This window comes from Balaenoptera acutorostrata, chromosome 15, assembly GCF_949987535.1.
Source record: "Balaenoptera acutorostrata chromosome 15, mBalAcu1.1, whole genome shotgun sequence".
In the NCBI taxonomy this organism is placed as follows: Eukaryota; Metazoa; Chordata; class Mammalia; order Artiodactyla; family Balaenopteridae; genus Balaenoptera; species Balaenoptera acutorostrata.
In genome coordinates this window covers 73,684,214-73,704,822 of record NC_080078.1, presented here as the reverse complement: position 1 = coordinate 73,704,822, position 20,609 = coordinate 73,684,214, and the positions used below count along the sequence as shown (strand labels likewise).

General features: G+C 47.9%; 1 protein-coding gene across 5 annotated transcripts in view; it reads right to left on the bottom strand.

The window, feature by feature from the left end:
- Positions 1-3,697: 3,697 nt before the first annotated feature.
- Positions 3,698-20,609, bottom strand: part of TOX2 (TOX high mobility group box family member 2) — a 137,815-nt gene continuing 120,903 nt past the window's right edge. For 2 of the 5 annotated variants that reach the window (XM_057529367.1, XM_028169319.2), the window contains exons 4-9: positions 10,706-10,945; positions 8,082-8,309; positions 7,537-7,617; positions 6,321-6,716; positions 5,491-5,618; positions 3,698-4,470 (exon numbers count right to left, since the gene is read on the bottom strand). In XM_057529367.1, the coding sequence (XP_057385350.1) occupies positions 4,404-4,470; positions 5,491-5,618; positions 6,321-6,716; positions 7,537-7,617; positions 8,082-8,309; positions 10,706-10,945 (1,140 nt within the window). In that variant the 3' untranslated portion in view covers positions 3,698-4,403. Of the gene's footprint in view, positions 4,671-5,490; positions 5,619-6,320; positions 6,717-7,536; positions 7,618-8,081; positions 8,310-10,705; positions 10,946-20,609 lie in introns of all 5 variants that reach the window. The other 3 variants (XM_057529368.1, XM_057529369.1, XM_057529370.1) reach the window with 3 other exon arrangements.

The window sequence follows — 20,609 nt, the reverse complement described above, 5'->3', positions numbered from 1 at the left end:
GTTAAATATTTGTTAAACAAGTGCCACTTAACCCGCTTTGTATTTAACAGGAATCTCTGGAGGGCAGCCTACCTCCACTGCAAAGCCTAGCTCTGGTGGCAGAAGATCAAGCACGGTCAAGGTCAGATGGGCAGAGACGGGCAGGTGGGGGGTGGGTAGGGGTGCCTTCTGGCAGCAGGAGCATCTTCCCTCTGGAGAGGAGGGAGGATGGAGGCCCAGGAAACCCCTGCATGTGGCATGAAACTGAGGCCAGAGAGATGAAAGGCTACGGCATTGTGATGAGGGACAGCCTGCCTGGGAGGATCTTGGCTCTGCTTCCTACGGGTCACCTGACCTTGGGCAAGTTCCTTCCTCATTTCCTCTTATGTGACTAGGGGTGAGTAATAGTCTCCTCTTCCAAGAGTTGCTGTGAGTAATAAGGAGTTAATAAATACATGTAAAGTTCTTCAAAATTATTATTATTGTTGTTATTTAATTTCTACACCAGAAGGTACAGTTTCTCGTATTATGTACTAGCCAGGATATAGTGGGGTGTGTGCGTGGGCATTGTGAGTGTGTGGTATGTGACGTGTATGGCGTGTGTGCCCATGTGCTATGCATGTGTATATGTCTATATTCTTTTCCATTATAGGTTATTACAAGATATTGAATATAGTTCCCTGTGCTCTACAGTAAATCCTTGCTGTTTATCTATTTTATATACATAGTGCGTATCTGTTAATCCCATACTCTGAATGTATCCCTCCCCGCCCAGCTTCCCTGTTGGAGAATCACAACCACAGAGCCAGCCTCGGGTGTCTGTGGTCAGGGAAGCACAGCACTCTCCAACCACGGGCCAGTCCTCCAGCTCAGTCCTGGTCACTGGGCAGGGCACAGCCCAGATGTCACCTACCCAGGAAGCTTTGGCAGACACCAGCCGGACTGGGGACCCCTCTTCTGCATTCTCCTGGTCCCCTCTTTTTGCACTGGCTACATAGTAGTTTTAATTTTATATTTTTATGACTTATGAGATGAAATTATAACTTTACGATTAATTAAATATTACTGTTTTCATCCTCTGCCTCCCCAGCTTGCCTTAGGCTCCTAGACTGGCTGAGTCTGTGTCCGATTCCACTTGGCCTCCCTGGTGCTCAGCGAAGGGCCTGGCAGAGAGTCACTCCTCGGTTATTTGCATTCCTGCTGAATGAATACATTGAATTTTCGCATCCTGGACTCCGAAAGTTAATTGGAAGGCCCATCCGTGCCATGTTGCCCACATTCGGTCTAATGTGGAAATCTGTACGTAGCCCTGGAGGGAGGGGTTACCACTGGGCAATCTTAGGGCCAGCCATGCCTTCCTTCCGGGGTGGGAGGCTCGGCCTTTGCCCCCGCTGTGAGCCCTGCTAGGATTCCAATGTGTCCGGGGGGGCTGGGAGATGGATGCCGCAGAAGCAGGCACTTGGCACCAGGAAGGGCGAACGGTTTTGGTTCTGGGGCCAGCTTCACGGGCAGGGGGCGGGCTGGGCGTGGAGCGTAGCTGCAGGCAGGAGCTGAGGGTCCTCACGATGTCAGGGCCACCGCACTAGGGTCCAGGCAATAGCACGTGACCTCGAGGTATGGCGGGCCCAGGCCACAGACCAGCCTTGGCATATCGGGGGCGCAGTGGCTGCAGGGGTACCTGGTCTATTCTGAGGCTGTGGAGCCCGGGGTGCAGGTCTGGGAGCACAGGGGCAGGGCGAGGGCATCTGCGGCAGAGGCCTCAGCGGGTGTGGCATCGGGCTCCCGGGGACTCCGTGGTCTGTACCAACATCATCTCAGGGCAGAGTAGGAAGAAGGCGGCAGACACTGCTTCCTGGGGAGAGAACTTCTCAGGGGAGAGGATTTCTTTGTGAACATGTGGGAACCTAGATCCCCCTTGCGCGAAGCTTGAGTTGGTTTCAGGCGCTGAGAGTCTTGCATTTGAAGGTAGGGCCAGAGCCAGTGAAAGAATACGGAACTTTACTGGTGTGGCCTCACTGTGCTCAGCTAGGATGGGTAGGTCCATGGCCCGAGAAATAGAGCCCGAGATGGGACCTCTGGGTCAAGAAGCTTACCAGGTGGGTGCTCTCAGAAGGGGGTGAGGTAAGCAGGGCAGGGTAGAGAAGCAGCTAAGCAAGGATGGAGACCTGCTGCATCGTGATCCCCTGGGAGCTCTGGAGCATGCGTGGTACCAAGCAGTTGACTGCTCCAGTATTCGGTCATTAGCTGAGGGTAGCTCTGGGGAATGGGGCATCCCCTCCTGGCCCAGGGCGACGACTGGGACAAGGGGGGCCCCTGAGAACTGTGAGCGGCCACCACTCAGGAGCTGGGAGATGGGTGCTGGCCCATAAAGCGATCTGGGGGAGGCGCCAACAGCATCCACTGTAGTTAGCGTCGTGGACTCCACGTCCCTGAAATCAGCCTTCTTGTACCTTCCACTGACCACTGGCTCTGTTTCCACTCTCTGGGGCCACAGGACGCACCCGCTTGGCCACCTCCTGATATATGTAGGCAGAGTATTCAGACTCTCCTTGGGTGCCTCTGTCCCTTGCAGCTGAGAGAGAGGCCAGCCTCGGCATGTGGATGTGTCCAAAGGCATCCTGAGCTCCTGGTGCAGCGATGGGCGGCGGGGCAGGTACGAGTGTCCGCCTGGAGAGCAAGAACCCGATAGCCTTGCAATCTTGTTATCTGGGGCTGTCTGCGTGGATCCCAATGATGCCGTTTTCTCCAATGTAGAAGCAAGAGTCGACTATTAAACGAAGTCATCAGTGTGTTACTGACAAGCTCCACATAGGAAAGGAAATTGTGACCACATGAAATATTTATGCTTCACATCGCAATGACGCTACTGACATGACAGTGTGTTGTTTTTGTTTGGCTGGTTTTCCTTTTTCCAAAGTGGATTACAAAATGCCCTCCAGTGAGGAAACTGCCCACAGAGAAACTGCGCCTCATCTCGGGAGCTGTTATCGGGGCGAAGCGGGGATACATGATTGGAGAACGAGGGGCCAGGCCCGTGGAGCCTCCTCTGTCTGGGTCACGGGCCTGGTTTGGGGTACCAGCACCTGTCCCCCTCCTCAAAATAGCTGTGTCACGGGGCGCAAAAGCTGCAGTCTCCCCGAAGCTCCACTACACCAGCGATTGTGATTTTTCCAGATACAGTTAAAGTAGTCACGTAATTATTACTTTTTTTGGAAGTATCACCCCCTAAAATCTGTCAGGAAACCTGGCTAAGAGTCCCTCCTTGTCTGGGATGCTGGCTACGCTCGGGCTTGGAGGGGTCCCTCTGCCCGCCCTGGGCTCCTGCTGCCCTGAACCCACCTCTCGCCTCCACCAGACTGGAAGCTTCCAGAGGTCAGAGGCCCCATCGGCGGCGAGGGAGTGGTCAGTAAGGACTCGCTGCGGTCACCTGCCCGTGAGGGCCCCTGCGTGGCCAGCACTCTATGCCAGAGCGCCTGGAATCATCATGAGAACCCTACGTGTTCACACCATCATTATCCCACTTCTACAGATGGGAAGACTGAGGCCAGCAGGGCTCTGTCACCCATAGAGACCCTCGGGGGTGGGGAAAGGGCAGGTGGGACTTTGCCCTCAATCTGACTGACACCAGGGGCTCTGTCCTGGTGAAGCCACCACCAAAGTCCACTCCAGAAGGCCTGGCCCCGGCTTACCAAGTGTAAGGAGAGACAGGCTTGTTGCCAACTTTTCAGAAGTTTTATTATAAAGAAATTCGAGAGAAGCACTGGGCACCAAGGCAGACATTTGCAGGGTCAGAAAACGGCTGCAAACATTAAGAACCCAAACCCAAACCAAGCCCCCAAAGCACGCACACTTTATGATAAACTGCATTTTTGTTCTCAGTTGTTCCTTATAAATAGACAGAAGTTGTTGTTGGCCATTTTAAATAAACGTATGATTAAAAAAAAAAAAAAGCGCAATGTCTCTGAGTGTGGCTATAAATCGTCCGGTTCCTGCTGTACAGACGAGGAAACGGTTTGGCCGCTTCTTTCGTGCACATCTCCCTTAAGATAACACTTAAAAAAATGTGCTAAGGGTCATAGAAAATGCTTACCTTAAAGGAATCTACTTTCCCCCCACCCCGTCCCACCCCGCAACAAAATAATCTTACAGGTGTCTTCAGCACAGTTTCTAAAACACTTAGTCAACTAGTACTTACACGGAGCCAAGTTTATGAGTTTCATAATGTCTTGTTCGCACTGTAAAACCGTATTTGCACATCTGGGGCTGAGCTGGCCCCTGCCCTGTGCATCTGGGGGCGGGTTTCTGCTGCAGAGCGATCCGTCCAGGGGCGGCTCACGCGACTTTGGGCTGGGGCCAGACGTCCAGACGTAGGGTACGGTGGCAGGGCGAGCAGCAGGGTCCACAGTAACCCTGGAGCAAGCAGGTCAGGGGGCGGAAGGTTCCTGCAGGTTCTTTGGGCTGGCGGCGGGCGGTGCGCTGCCTCTGCAGAGTCTGGTGGGAGGTGGAGGAAGAGACTCAGCCCGGGGCCGTGGTCGTGTCACTGCTCTCTCTTCTCCGGCACCCTGCTTCCTGCCAAGGCCTCTTTTCTGCTGTCAGCCCTTCAGGCCTGAGCAGTGCCCTTCCAGCAAGCCTCAGGGAGGAGAGGGAGGCGGGCTTAGGTGAGGTAGAGCGATTTATCCCTGGGGAGGAGGCTGGGGGAGAAAGGAGAGGCTGTCAGAGTGGATGTGACGCCTCCACCCCGCCCCAGGCGCCCCCCTGGCCCTCAAGGGCCTGGACACAAGGCCCGGGGCACATCAGGACACCTGCTCCCTGGCCCTTCACGCCCTCCCTGGATTCGGCTGCCCCTCTGAGGATGAATGAGGGTCTGTGCTGGTCCCTCCCTGACTATCCACTGGGCAGAACCAAACACCCCTCCTGGAATCCTGGCAGGGGACCACCTGGTCCTCAGCGGATACAAAAAGCTCAAACCTCAAAATGAGACCAAGTCTGTGCTGTGATTGGTGCCCAGAGCTCCCATGGGATCAGGCTGAAGCCAGTCTCCAGCTGAGGCCACGCCCTCGCTAAGCTCCCTCCCTGCCCTGGCCTGCTTCCCTCCCCCATCCCTTCTCCTGCAGGTTCTCCCTGAACATGTATACATCATCGAGGTCACTCAAATCCCTGCCTCAAGCTCTGCTTCTGAGGAAGTTGACTGAAGACAGATGGCTTAGCTATGAATGCCATGTCAAGCACTTGTGAAAAAAAACAGGATGGAAGGAAAAACAGCAAGAGTGAAGACAGGCCTTAGTTTCCCCTGTGGGCCTGGCACCAGACCAGCTGAGCCCCTCTGGGGCCTTGCTTTGGTCCTCTCCTGAAGACAACGGGCACCCGGTGCCCAAGAGGCCCTCCTGCGGGGCTGACAGTGACCTGCAGTGTCCCCCTTGTCCTTTCCCACCCTGTCATCCCATCCTCACTCTCCACGTGTAGGCAGGACAAGGGCAGCACCAAGGGTGGGCGAGTGGGGTGAGGGCCGACCTGCAGGTGCTGATGCCACACTCCCCGCTGGGGTAACTGCTGTCCCAGTCTCCGCTGCTCGTGGGGTTGGATGGGCCAGGGGAGCGGGATCCGGAACCACTGGGGAACTCAGAGATGTGAGGGAAGTCCTGCCGAGGTGGGGAGGAGGAGGCGGTGAGCAAAGGAGAGCGAATGGGGTGCATCTCAGGCAGCAAGGGGGGACGGGGGCGTGTTCGCAGAGACACTTTCCGGCTTATAAGAAATCTCCGCTCTGCCTCTCTGCCTGGAGCGCTCCTTTCTTTTCCCTAGTAGAGCATGTTCTGGAAAATTCAACCCTTGTCTTAGCTACATGGGGGGGAGGGGGTGATGGACTTTCTTTTCCTGGACCTCAGTTTCCCACTCTGTAAAATGGATTTATTGGGCTGAGTGACCTCCCAGGGCCAAGCAAGCCTTGTAATTACCAGTGTCTGTGGAGCAATTAGGGGGATCTGGCTTCAAAGGCTTTGGGGAGAGCCAGGAGCTAGGGTTGATCTAGCAGAAGCCACAGTGGCCTCAACCCCTCCGGCCAGAGAGCAGAAATGGACAGAGGCTGAGGGAGGAGGGCCTGAGATAGCCTAAGAATCTGAAGAATCTGTCTGGCTACTTGCCAACTGTTCTCTGCAGCCAGTGCATCTCAGGCAAGGTGTACTTGCCCCATTTCACAGTTGAAGTAACTGAGGCTCAGAGAGGTAAGGTGCTAAGGCTGAGGTCACACAGCCGGTGAGTGGCAGGACCAGTATTTGGAATCCCAAGCTGCCTCCCCTTTCTGCAAGGGGTCCCCGAGGGGCACGTTCTCACTGGACCCTGCTTACCTGTGGCCCTGGAAGTGAGGGGCTCACGGCCAACTGCACCTGGAGTGCCATGGGAGCAGGCAGGATGGGAGGCTGGGGGGCTGGGGACATGCTGACAGGTGGGCTGAGGAGGGTGCCCTGGGTGTGGGGCGGCAGTGGCAGCTGCTGGTGCAGGGGGGTGCTGAGAGGGAAGGAAGGGGGCGGCGGCGGGGATGCGCTGAGGCCCGGCAGCAGTGACTTGGAGCCCAGCGTCCGGGCAAGGCTGGCGGGGGAGGCCCCGCCGCGGAAGGCCTGCAGGTCGGACGGCGTCAGGAAGGAGGCCAAGCCTGGCATGGCGTACATGGGCTGCTTGGGTGGGAGCATTTTGGCCGGTGGGTTCGCCTGAGTGCTCTTGGTCTCACCCTGGTCGGGGGAGCTCTGGAAGGAGACAGACACCAATCACTCTGGAGAAGGTGGATAAGCCAGAACTCGAGCCACGAGATCGTGTGGTTTTGTCCCCCACTGGCGTGGCTCCTGGCTGGCTCTCAGGCCCCTGGGGAAAGAGCTGGGGACTCACCAGAGATAATTCAGGGTCCAGCACACTTGGCTCTGACCATCCGACCACCCTTGCTTTAATCCCTGGGGGCTCCCCTGCCCACGGGAGAACCCATGCTTCTCAGCCTGGCCTGAGGGACCAGCATCGTCCAGCTGGGCTTTCCTCTACTTAGGCTTCTCCCCAGCCTCTGTGCCTTAGTGTGGGCTGTTCCCTTGATTTGGGACACCCTCTTTGCTTGGCCCTTTATGGCCTAACCCAGAAGCCACGTCCTCTGTAGCAGCTTCCAGACCACCCTCTGCCCCCCCGTGGACCACACAACCACTGCCTCCCTGAGCCTCCTGCAGTGCTGGTGCTGAGGAATGAGGCAGAGAGCGCAGGACAGGAGGAAAGGCCACATCTGAAGACTGGCAAAACTGGGTCTCAATCCTGGTACAGCCGTCTAACAAGCTGGCTACTCGCAGGCAGGTCACCTAACTCCTCTGTGTATCAGGTTCTTCTTGGAAGAATTAAATGAGATGCATGTACAGTATGCATGTAAAGCATGAGCTTGGCACAGAGGCGGTGCACTGGAGAAGGGACCACATTGGTCTTTTCCATCCCTTCCAAGACCTATGGTGTTGACCGTTCCCGCCTTGGTTCTTGCTCTATCCCTCAAGTGGCCCCATTCTTATCAGGGCTGGCCCTAGGGATTCCAGGTGTTACCTTGGAGACAAGGCTGGCCCTGTAGGCTGCCAGAGCCTTCAGATACTCCTTCTTCGCTGCTTCGGTCTTCCTCTTGTAGGCCTGAAAGATCCAAGACGTGGGCAATATCGAGGAGAGGTCAGGTGGTCAGCCTGAGCTCACAGGGCTGGTAACTGGCATTTACCTTGGAGCTATTTCTGCTCCTATTCTCCCTGCAGGGCCCTGAGAGGAGGCCATAGGCCTCTGGTCAGCGGATAAGAAAGCTCTGGCTTGGACCCCAGACTTTTAGAGTTGGAGGCCAAGATGGATGAAGATGCCTGTTCTCATTTAACAGATGAGGAAGCAGAGGTCCAGTTTTTTTCTCCACTTAACCAAGTCGCTAGTGAATGCAGCTGCAAAACAGCCAAATCAGAAGGGTCCTACCTCCCCAGCTTACAGATGGGCAAACTGAGCCTAGCAAAGACCTCTGCAAGAGTCTCTAGTTCCAGAGGCTGGGCCTGGTTCCAGACCTTCCAAGTCTGACCTCAAAGGCTTGAGGGATGGCCCAGAAAGGGATGGAGGCTCACCTGCTTCTGCTCCTCTCCCAAGCTGTCCCACATGGAGGCCACGATTTTGGACACATCCCCGAAGGTTGCACTGGGGTTCTGTCCCTTGATGGCGGCCTGAGTGTCTCTGAAGAAAAGCGCGTAGGCTGACACAGGTTTCTGTGGCTCATTGGGGTCCTTCTTCTTCTTCTTCTTTGGGTTCTTGGCTTTTCTGCCAGGGTCGGCAGAGGGTCTCTTTTCTCCCGACATCTGCCCAGGTGAGAGGAGTCAGAAAATCAGAGAAGCCCGGGACCTCCTGCCAAAGGGGACCCGACCCAGCCTCAGGCAGAGCTGGACTTTCCTCAGCTTTTCCCTGCTTGCCCAGCCCTGTTTATACACAGGCAACACCTGGGGGCTGGCCACGCCCCACCCCGGGCTTGAACACACACACGCACACACACACACACACATGCATGCATGCACACACGTCCTGGGTATGAGTCCTGGGTTTTTCTGTTTTCTTTCTTTCTCTTTTTTTTTTTTTTTAAATCTAGTACTGCATTTTTCATTTAACTCATCAATGAGAATCCGCATGATGGTAAAGTTGATTCAAAGAAATACAAGAGAAAGAAACTGGTTAATGCCCTGGAGAGCAATAAAACTATCACCTCTGGGGCTTCTAGTCTTTTGTACTGGACAGAAGTCATTTGCGTCTCCACAGGGAAAAATTCATTTGCCTTGTAATCAGACAAAAATCGTTTACATCTTCATTGCTTTTCCCCCAAGTTAACATCTTCCTTTACAGAGTGTAAAACCCCCTAATCAATAATGAAGGAGGAAAAAAAACAAAATGAAGGAGGAATCAAAACAAAGGCACAATCTCCCAGAGAATCAGATAATTTTTGAGAGTCTGTTAGACGATGCTGTAATATGCCATTGAAAGAATGTGCAGTTATCCGTTTTTGGACTATTTCCAAGTTTGGGATAGATATATTTTTCTTAACAGCTCTCCCTCTTGTGATCACAAATAATCCCCAAAGATTATCCTTGATTACATAAGATCAGTCTCTTCCACCACATTTCAGCTGTGTGATTTGGGGCCAGTGGCTTTGTGCCCCTGACCCCCTTTGAAGCTGTTGGATGGAGTGAGGTTAATGTAGCTGTTGCCAGGTGTGGCCTCACCCTGGACACCTGGCCTCTGATGCAGTCAGACACCAGGACCACCATACTGTGAGCACCTCACTTAGGGCTTCCAGGATGTGGAGCGGGTGGGAATACCCCCCCCACCCACAGACTAGGACTCCCAGGCCACCCAGGGACCAGGGATTTTGGTCAAAGGCCCTGGATCCTGCCGTGAAGACCATGGCTCTATGCACCAAGGAAATGAAGGTGACACCATGAACTGATAAGGAAACTGTGGGCCAGTGGACAAGACTCAGGCCTGCACATCTGAGGGACGGTGAGGGGCGGCCTGTAGCCACATTGGTTCTGTTCCTGAGTGTCTCTCTGCAGCCACTCACCTCCCCAAGCCTCAGTTCTGTCAGCACCGTGGCGAGGCTCTAACAGGACAGGAGATGCGGACGGATGCACCTTGTAATTGACGGAGAGCAGATGGGGCACTGCAGGTGGTTAAGAGCACATATGCTGGGGCCAGACTACAACCACCTTGGTTTAAATCCTGGTCCTATGACACTTGATAAGTTACTTAACCTCTCTGTGCCTCAGTTTCCCCATCTGCCAATCGAAGATAATAAAGGCACCTACCACATAGGGTTGCGATGAAGATTACGTGGATTAATTCCTGTCGTGTCCTTAGAATAGTGTCTGGCCCGTGAAAGTGTTTTAGAAGGGTTTGTTAAATAAAAAGAAAATAAAATTAAAACCGCCCCCCGCCTGGACTACAATAGAGACCAAGTTATCCTGAGGATGTAGCTGGACCAGGATCCAGAGGTGCCCACCCCAGCCCGGAGGTCAGGGTGCCTGCAGGATGGCATGGGTGCCACGGTTACTGCCCCAGGCCTCTGCAGGACCACCACGTGGAAAGGGGTGAGAGGCCCTTATGAAGAAGAAAGGGAGGGAGGCGTTGTGGAATCAGCCTTGATTCTGCCGGCGGCTCATTGGGAGATTCCGGGCAAGCACATCCACCTCTGGCCTTTCAGGGCCTCTGTTTCCGTAAAACAAGTTGCTCTTCAACAGGGAGGGAGATCTAGAGTCAGTGCAAAGAAAGGATGGGAGCCTGGACACATGGTGAGTTCTCATCCCTGACGTGTTCTTGAAGAGGCAGGACCACCCCTGGTTCCAGGGGTCCAGGGTGGGCCATGCCCCCAAGGGGGGGGGGTCATCTTTAGTGCCCCATCCTGCAGCGCTGCCCAGAGCACTGCTGGACCGCCCATCTTTGTGGTCCTCCTAAAAGGCCAAAGTGGTCACAAGACATGGCCCTGAGGATCTTGCCAATGCCATCAATGCCACTGAAATGACCCATTGGCTATTCAGGAATAGGACGACATCACGTTTATCCAGAATTTTCCTCCTTTTTTTTCCAGCAAAGGGTATAGTTATACTCTTCTAGTCTTTTCTAGAAGTAGGTGATGACCATTTCCATGCAGGGCCTGTCCCCTTGCTGATAGGAGGGCATCTTAAGCCTTTGCATCTCCATCCCTACGTACCTTGAAATGCGCTTCCGACTCCTCCTCCTGAGTTGAACTGGAGGGAGAGGGGGTCGCCGACTTGCTCCCTGGGGGTGACGGGGAGCTGTGGGCGATGCCACTCCGGACGCCCATCTGAGAAATGAGCTGGGACTGGCTGAGGGCGCTCATGTGGCTGGCCAGCATCGCCGGGCGGCCCAGCAGGGGCCCTGGTCGGCCCGAGTCATAGGCAGCAACCTCTGAGTGGACCATCTCCTGGATCTGAGAGAAGAGGAGATTGCATGTTGAGTTAGAAAGGACCAGCACATCTGCATGTGTAGGTACCAGACTCAGAGGAGGGGGTCCACTCTGAGCTGTGGCTTCCCCATGGGTCACCCACAGGTGAGTGTCCATTCTATTCTGACCCCTGCACAATTAGATGCACCTCTGGGGGGTGCCATTCTGTTGATATTCACCCTGGACAGAGAGTCAGCACCTCAGCCCTTGCTAGAGAGCTCAGTCCAGCTGTGAAGAGATCATTTTATGATACTGGGTTTTCCTTCCTGGAACACGGTGTATCTTTGCACTTATTCACTATGCAGCGTGATAGCAAAGTGCATAGACGTTGGAAGCCAAGTGCATTTTGAATCCTGGTTCTGCTGCTTATATACTGGGTGACTTTGGCCAAGTTACTTAACCTCTCTGTGCCTCAGTTTCTTCATCTGAAAAATTTGGATAATGATTAAACTTACCTTCTAGGGTTGTTAAGGATTAAATCTGCCTGGCACATAGTAAGCCCTATCTTGTATGAGGGTTTGTTAAATACACAGAATAAATAAATCCCTTAATAAAGTTTGCACATTTTCCCCCCACAGGTCAGTCGTTTTCTTATTATCTATTCCCCGTGATATTTTCTAACTGGTTATTTTTAGAATATAAAGAAAGCTACTAATTTTTAAATACAGGCATTTCTCATACTATACACATTTAGAATAGTGTACTCTTTTTACCTAAAAATTACATACACACACACACTCACACACACACACTGTTCAGTGAGGCATGCCAATTTGCATACTCTTATTTTTATTTCCTCTGAATTTGTGGTTAAATTCTAATTTCTAATATCCAGTATCTGTGTTTTCCTTTTACTTGTTCTTCGTTAGGGAGCCTCATCGGTTTTCTATTTTATTTTGTGAGATTCTTTTTTTTTTCCTCCTCAAAAGAATCAAATTTCAACTTTATCAGGTCTACTCCTTCTCCATTTTCTAATTCTTTAATATCTAATTTTATCTTTATTAATCTCTTCCTCTGATTTTTACATATTTATTAGTGTTGCTTCCCCCTCAATTTTGGGTTGCATTTTCAATTCAGTATTTTCATTCTCAATGTTTAGAAATAGGTTTCATGCTATGAATTTTCCTCTGAACATGACCTTAACATTTCTCAGACTTCATCACGTGAGATTTTCATTATTGTTCTTTTTGATGTATTTATTTTTAAATTTCAGTTTTAATTTCCTCTCTCATCCAATCGATGTTTAAGAAGAGTTCTGAAATTTCTTTTTTTTTTAATTTAATTTTTAAAAATTTTTGGCTGCATTGTTTCTTCGTTGCTGCGCGCGGGCTTTCTCTAGTTGCCGTGAGCGGGGGGCTACTCTTCGTTGCCGTGCGCGGGCTTCTCATTGCGGTGGCTTCTCTTGTTGCAGAGCACGGGCTCTAGGGGCGCAGGCTTCAGCAGTTGCAGCACCCGGGCTCAGTAACTGTGGCTCATGGGCTTAGCTGCTCTGCGGCATGTAGGATCCTCCCAGACCAGGGCTCGAACCTATGTCCCCCTGCATTGGCAGGCAGATTCTTAACCACTGTGCCACCAGGGAAGTCCGAGTTCTGAAATCTCTAAGAGGTAAAAATTTTTGTTGTTTCTTTTCCTTTTGCTCCTAATTTCTAGTAACAAACGTGATCTAAGAATATGATCTGTACTATTTGCACTTTTGAAAATTTATTCAGGTTTCCTTTAAGACCCAAATATGTTTAAATTTTGTATATATTTCCCAGTATTTAAGGGCAAAGGGGAGCTGTGTTTGCAGAGTAATATAATAGTGTGACATTTCTCTGTCCTATCAGTGGTGATTATATTATTTAGATTCCTTTGGTTTGTCAAAGTTGCCTACAACTTTCTGCTTCCATCAAAATCTCCCTTTAATGCTCAAAGTTTTTGTTTTGGGAATTTGATGTTGGTTTTTATTGCAAAAAGAAAACTGGCAATTATATCTTTGTAACTGATTAAACTTTAGTATTATTATAAAGTGTCTAATTTTTGCCTTGAATTCAGTGGAGTCTGATACGAACATTGCTATCCTTGCCTGTATATATATTTGTTTGAATTTGTTTGACATTTCTTCGTTTCTGAGGAACTTTCTTTTTTACGTGTCAGTTTCCATTTTTTGGGGGTTATCTTTGTCAAATGTTGGTTTTTTGTGTGATGGTCAGCTTTAGAAAAAGAACTGAGTTGTTTCTCTTTTTCTTTATGTCCTGGAAGAGTATAAATAACAAAGAAATGATTATTTTCCTTAGAGAACTGAAAGAGTTTAGACATAAAAACATCTGAGGCCCAGGGCTTTTTGAAAGATTGATTTTCACAATATTTGCCATGGCTAATAGGTCTATTTTAGTTTCCACATTCTCTTGAGTTAGTTTGGTTTTATAGATATATATATACACACACACATATATTTAGAAAATTGTATACTTCATCCAGATTTTAATACCAATAGCATAAAATTGGGATAACATTGCCATATTTTTAACCTACTCTATGGTTTTAAATCCCCATTCTCAATTGTAATACTGTGAATGCATGTTGCTTTTTAAAATTTTCCTTCTCAAAAGCTTATATATTTTTAACCGTCCAAACAACCAGTTCTTATATTTAAACAAATCAATTTGACAACTTTTCTGATCATTATTAAATTTTGCTTTTCTCTCTATTAATATTAACTTCGGGTATCATGTTGCTTTTTATCTAGCTTTTCAAATTAAACAATTTACTTATTTTCACATTTTCTTTTTTAATAATAGAAGTAGCTAGGGCAGGGGTTCAAACCAGGACACTTTTGCCATGTAGGAGATGTTTTTGGTTTTTAACTGGGTGAGGGGGGTGCTGCTACTGGTGTCTAGTGGGTCGAGGGGCCAGGGATGCTGTTCAACACCCTATAAAGCACAGGATGCTCCCCAACAAGTTATGTACCCAAAATGTCAACAGTGCTGAGGGCGAGAAGTCCAGCTCTGTAACCATGATTTTTTCCCCCTGCGGAGGACTGTAGCTGTATCATAGAAATATTTTAAAAATATTCTACAACTGAAGATTTGATTTTCCTTTTTACCCTAAAATTATTTGGAAAAGAGTCTTTATTAATGTAGCCTTTTGTGACTGTGGTCAGGAAACATAACACCTAGGATTTTATCTTTGTGGTACTGAAGTTTTCATTATGGCTTAAGATATGATCAATTTTTGTAAAACTTTCATGTGCCTCTGAGATAATGTTTACTCGGTAACATACACATTTCTCTATGTGTCTATTCAATAAACTGTTTTGACTACTTTAGCTGTGAAATCTCGAGAAAAATGAGTTTAAGCCTCCTACTACTATTGTGTTCCTATCAGCTTTGCTATAGAATTTAAACCGGTTTTCTTTATATCTATGTGAAGTTATTCATTCCCATATATGTCCCAGAATGCTATATTTTCATTACGGCTTCTCCTTGTTAATTTTTTTAAAAGTATGTTTGCCTCAATTAATGTTTCTATCTTAAATCCTACTTTATCTGTGGCAATTATCACTTTCTTGACTTTTCCACTGTTTTATTTACTATACTTCAATAAAATTTTTTTTAAAAACCACAATGAGGTATCACCTCACATCTGTTAGAATGGATATTATCAAAAACACAAGAGATTACAAATGTTAGCAAAGGTGTGAGAAAAGGGAACCTTTGTATACTGTTAGAGGGAATATAAATTGGTGTAGCCACTATGGAAAACAGTATGGAGGTTCCTCAAAAACTTAAAACTAGACTACCATATGATCCAGCAATCTCATCCCTGGGTATATATCCAGAAGAAATGAAATCACTACTTCGAAGAGATATCTGTACCCCATGTTTACTGTAGCAACATTCATAACAGCCAAGACATGGAAACAACGTAAATGTCCGTGAACAAATGAAGGGATAAAGAAAATATGGTACATTTTACAATGTTATTCAGCCATAGAAAAGAAGGAAACCCTGCCTTTTGTGGCAGTGTGGACGGACCTTGAGAGCATTATGCTAAGTGAGATGAGTGAGACAGAGAAAGACAAATACTTTATGTTCTCACTCATATGTGGGTTCTAAAAAAGTTGAACTCAAATAGAGAGTACAGTGGTGGTCACCAGGGCCAGGGGGTTGGGGGAAATGGGTGAAGGTGGTCAAAGGGTACAAACTTCCAGCTGTATGATGAATAAATTCTAGGGATCTAATATACAACATGGTGACTATAATTACCAATACTATATTATATAATTAAAAGTTGTTAAAAGAGTAGATCTTTTTTTTTTTTTTGTAATGTCTGAAACATTTATATTAACATATTTCCATACAAATAACCCAATGAAAGTTTAGTATTAGTTGTTTTGTTTGTTTTTTTATACAGCAGGTTCTTATTAGGCATCAGTTTTATACACATCAGTGTATACATGTCAATCCCAATCGCCCAATTCAGCACACCACCATCCCCACCTAACCGCAGTTTTCCCCCCTTGGTGTCCATATGTCCATTCAAAAGAGTAGATCTTAAAAGTTATCACCACACACACTTATTATGGTAATTATTTCACAGTATATACATGCATCAAATCATCACATTGTATACTTTAAACTTAAATATGTTAAATCTCAATAATATCTCAATAAAGCTGGAAAAATTTTTGAACATTTTGAACAAAAGGTAGGTTTTAAAATCTACTCTCTAAACATCCTTTTCTATTCCAACATGTACACACTCCTTTTTCCATGAATCTTAAAGAAGGATCTGACATTATTTCTTCAAGGGCAAATTGGCCTTGGGGCTCTGTGTTTAGGGCTTGTTTTTTGTTTCTTTTTTTTCCTTCCCAGCTGCCTGTTTTAGAATTCTTCAATCAGGTATACCTGACTCAGTAATTTAATATATGGCCAACACTTGATAATGGCAGATTTTGAATTTTTGCAAATCTGCTAAGTCTGAAATGCTCCCAAAGTTGTTCTAATTTGCACTGCCCTGTTTACTAGAGAAGTCAAACACTTTTTCATTCGTTTCTTGGCCATTTGGGTTTCTGTTTATACTGCTGGTGGTAGTGTAAACTAGTAAGGTACACATTTTAGGAAGAAATCTGATAATCCATATCCTGTAACCTAGCAATTCTATACCAAGATATTTACTATAAAGAACTTTCCCACATGCACAAGAAGACATACATACTGCAGGAAATTTTAAAGACTCTGAAATGGGCAAATGAATGTCCTTTCAATGGCATCCTGGGTGTTGGCTAGTCGACCTCAGGGTTATCTGTTTCTATAGAAATGTGTGCCTTTGTCTTTGACTAGGCTATTTTACAACTTTGTAAGCTGTACAAAAATGATATTAGTGCAACTTATTTTTTTATCATTACATTTTTTTAAATTGTGGTAAAATACACATAAGATAGGATTTACCATCTTATCCATTTTAAAGTATATAGTTCAGTGGCATTAAGTACATTCACACTGTTGTGCTAACATCACTACCATCCATCTCCAGAGCTCTTTTCATCTTGTAGAACTGAGACTCTGTATCTATTAAACCATAACTTCCTGTTGCTTCCTCCCTGCAGCCCCTGGCAACCACCATTTTACTACTATGAAATTTGACTATTCTATGAATCTGACTACTTTAGGTACCTCCTGAAGTGGAATCATATGGTATTTTTTCTTTTGTGTCTGGCTTATTTCACTTAGCATAATGTCCTTAATGTTCATCCATGTTGTAGCATATGTCAGAATTTCCTTCCTTTTAAAGGCTGAATAAAATTTCATTGTATGCATATAATGCATTTTGTTTACCCATTCATCTATTGATGGACACTTGGGTTGCTTCCACATTTTGGCTATTGTGAATAATGCTGCTATGAACACAGATGTACAAATATCTCTTCAAGACCCTGCTATGAACTCTTTTGGATACATACCCAGAAATAGAATTGCTGGATCATATAGTAATTCTATTTTTAATTTTTTGAGGAGCTGCCGTATTGTTATCCATAGGGTCTACACCATTTTACATTCACACCAACAGTGCACAATTTCTCCACATCCTTGCCAACTCTTTTCTCTGTCTCTCTTTTTTTTTTTTTTTTTTGGATAGTAACCATCCTAATGGTTGTGAGGTGGAATGCAAATGATTCTTATCCATAAAAATGCAAAAAATGTTGTCTGGTAGAGGTACCAGTTGATCGCATCCTGTAGAAAAGAAGAACTCAAACATTATATTCTTGCTCTATAGATATCAACCAGTTTTGCATTTATAAGAACATTTATTTCAGCATTCTTGATTGCCTATATACGTACCTACTCATCAGATTGTCCTTTGAGCTGATTATAATATCTTACTGGCTTCCTCATTAGTGAATGAATTAAATAAATTGACATGTTTTCATTTTATATTTATATGAAAGTCATATTACCTTTCAAAAATTATACACTACAACAATGGTCATTACAGCACTTTTTTTTTTTTTTTTTTTTAAATTTATTTATTTTATTTATTTTTGGCTGTGTTGGGTCTTCGTTTCTGTGCGAGGGCTTTCTCTAGTTGTGGCAAGCGGGGGCCACTCTTCATCACGGCGCGCGGGCCTCTCACTATCGCGGCCTCTCTTGTTGCGGAGCACAGGCTCCAGATGCGCAGGCTCAGTAATTGTGGCTCACGGGCCCAGTTGCTCCGCGGCATGTGGGATCTTCCCAGACCAGGGCTCGAACCCGTGTCCCCTGCATTAGCAGGCAGATTCTCAACCACTGCGCCACCAGGGAAGCCCAGCACTTTTTTTTAACTCCAGAAAAATTGGGAATAATCTAAATGTTTGCCAGTTGGGAAATGGTGGTAATCTGTGATCTATTCACAGAATGGAATTCTGTACAGAGTTGAAGTGAATGGCCTGGACCCACACCTACCAATGAGGATGAACTCAAAACAGTAATGAGTAAAGAGTTTCAGAAGGATACATACAGTAGAATACCTTTATGTACATGTTCAAAACATAAAACATTACTATAAAGTGTTTAAGGACATATAAAAATGTAGTAAAATCATAAAAACACCTATTACAGCCCCTTCCTCTGTCGTGCAGGCGTGCCCTGGGGCTCCCCAAGTCTCTGGCTGAGGTCACATCCTTGCTCAACTCCTTCCTCTGTGGACTCTGATTCCTCCTCCTTCAATAAACAGCGTTCACAAGAATCCTTGTCTCAGGCTCTGCTTCCAGGAGCCTCACCTAAGTCTCTCTCCACCAGGTCAACTGGTCTCCCCTCTCCATGGGCTGCATCCCATAAGCATCAAATCATGCTCACTTCTCTCCCGTTTTTACATGAAAAGCTCCCTTAGTTCCAAGTCTCCTAAAAACCGCTCTCCCAACTTTCTCCCCTGCACAGCCAATCTTCTGCAGAGAACTATCTATTCTCACTGTCACTAGGACCTCCCCTCCCATCGGCAACTCATTTGGCGTGTACCCTCCTTACTACGTATACCACTTAATCATCTTCATCATCCTCACCACCATCTTCATCAGTAGGAAGAGGAGGGGAAACTTTTATTAAGCATTTAATATGTCCCAGAAGCACTGCTAAGCTTTCCCATATATGGCCCATTTAATCACCACAGCTACCATACCAGGTGGGTAATATAGTCATCCTCAGCTGAGGAAGCCAAGGCTCAGAGAGGTTCAGAGACTTGTCCATGATCACACAGCTACTGCAGGTGGAGCTGGGTTTCTCCAGACTGTCATACTTTCTCACTAAGCTATGATGCCTTCCCCAAGACACCCCTTAGTCCTTGACTCCAAGAATTGCTGCCTTGCCTGACAGCCCTCTTCCCTCCAGGGCCTGACTCCTGGCTATCCAGCTACCTCACTAGTCACTCCTTCTTGGTCTTCTCCAGCCCACTCCTTCAACACTGGCATTCCTCCAGCTCTGTCCGACTTTCCCTCCTTTCTTCCATGCCCACTGGGTGAGTCGTGGCTTCTGCATGGATTCCTATAAATAGGGGGCATCCCCCAGAGATGATTCCAAACTCCCATACCCCACCTAAGGAAGTGTTTTGTTTAAAGCCGATTTCAGGCTTTGAAAGAAAAAACGTGAGCTCACAGGAGCAGTACACAGAAGTGGTCAGACAACGTCAATCCCTCCACACATTCTAGAATTCCCTACCAGTTCACAGGGCCCCTTGCCCAATCAAAATCCACCCTGCTCTGCCCAACACATTCGGCAACCATTGCCTTTTCTCCTAATCAGCTATAGCAGGTGCTGGGAGGGGCCTGCCCGTTTGCCCTTGGCCTACTTTGGAGGTCCCCCTGACACCACCAGCCCAAGGGTTATCGTCCCTGTTGCTGGTTTCCTGCGTCTCCCTGCCTGACAGCGTTGTCTGTCCAAGGAGGCTGGAAGTGCTGAGCCCTAGAAGTGACCCTCGATCTCTGAGGGGCTGCAGTTTGTGGATAAAACCTCAGCTTCCCCTCCTCTCAAGAGGACAATTCTGAGTCTCATTCCATACGTCTCTTGGAGGGTCCACGACAGGATTCCAGTTGGTCCAGGTGGTCACAGCTCACCACCCTGCCCTTTACTGGCTTTCTTCCCTTCCTGTCCCTCTTCCCTTCTTCCTTCCCAGAACATCCTGGGATCACCCCTAAACAAACTACTTGCACCGAAACCTTTGTGTCAGAGTCTGCTTTAAGGGAGATCCCAAATTAAGACACCAACCATCCTCTCGGCCCCCAGCGTGGCTTCCTCAAGCCCAGGTGCTCTGCTGGCCACCAGAGTGACCCTTCAGGAGCAAAATATGTCTCCTCCCTCCTCAGAAGCTTTTAATAGCTCCCCCATGACCCGCTAGCCCAGTCCTGGCCTTGTAGGAGCCCACGAACATCTGCACTATCTCTTTCCTCCCGACCTCTCCAGATCCTTCCCAGAGCTTCCCAGGACATGTGGGCTTCGCGCTGGAATGGATACTGTTTCCCCTGTGGCTCACTGGTCCTTTGATCATCTTCAAGCTTACCTGAAATGCCACCTCCTCAAAGAAGCCTTCCCTGACCTCTCCTCCCTCTTTTGGCCACGCCCTTTACCTGGGCCTTCCCCTGGGCTCACCCTGGTGGGTATGGAGCATCTGCTTATGTGCAGAGATATATATAATGTGCTTCCCCAGCCCCAGGCAGGCGGCCCAGCCCGCAGCTGGCACTTATGAGATGTCTGGTAACCAAATGAACCAAGCCTCCTACTTCTCTCATGGAAACATATGGTCACCTCCACGAGCCACATCTGCAGCCTCTCCAGGAAGGATGAAACAGAGGAAATAGTAAGGGTGTCGCTGTGAACATAATTAGGTTCGCCTAGCTTAATGGATTCTCAGGGCTGCACACAAAGGTGTTTTTCTGCAAAGCTTCATTTGCATTCTCTATGGAGAGTAAACCAGGTGCCGAGAGCAGCCCCACGCTGCAGGGAGAGAATAAGAAATCACACCCGTCTCCTTCCCACTTTCTGCTGATTCACAGAACGCACACCCACCCTGCTTCCTCTGAGGCAGGGACAAGGTGTCATTCAACACAGCCTCACGCTCTGCCCAGGGAATTGGAACTTTTTTTTCTGGAGGCAACAGCGGCTCCGCTCAATTCTCTCATTGAAGCCTCTGCCTCAGTTCC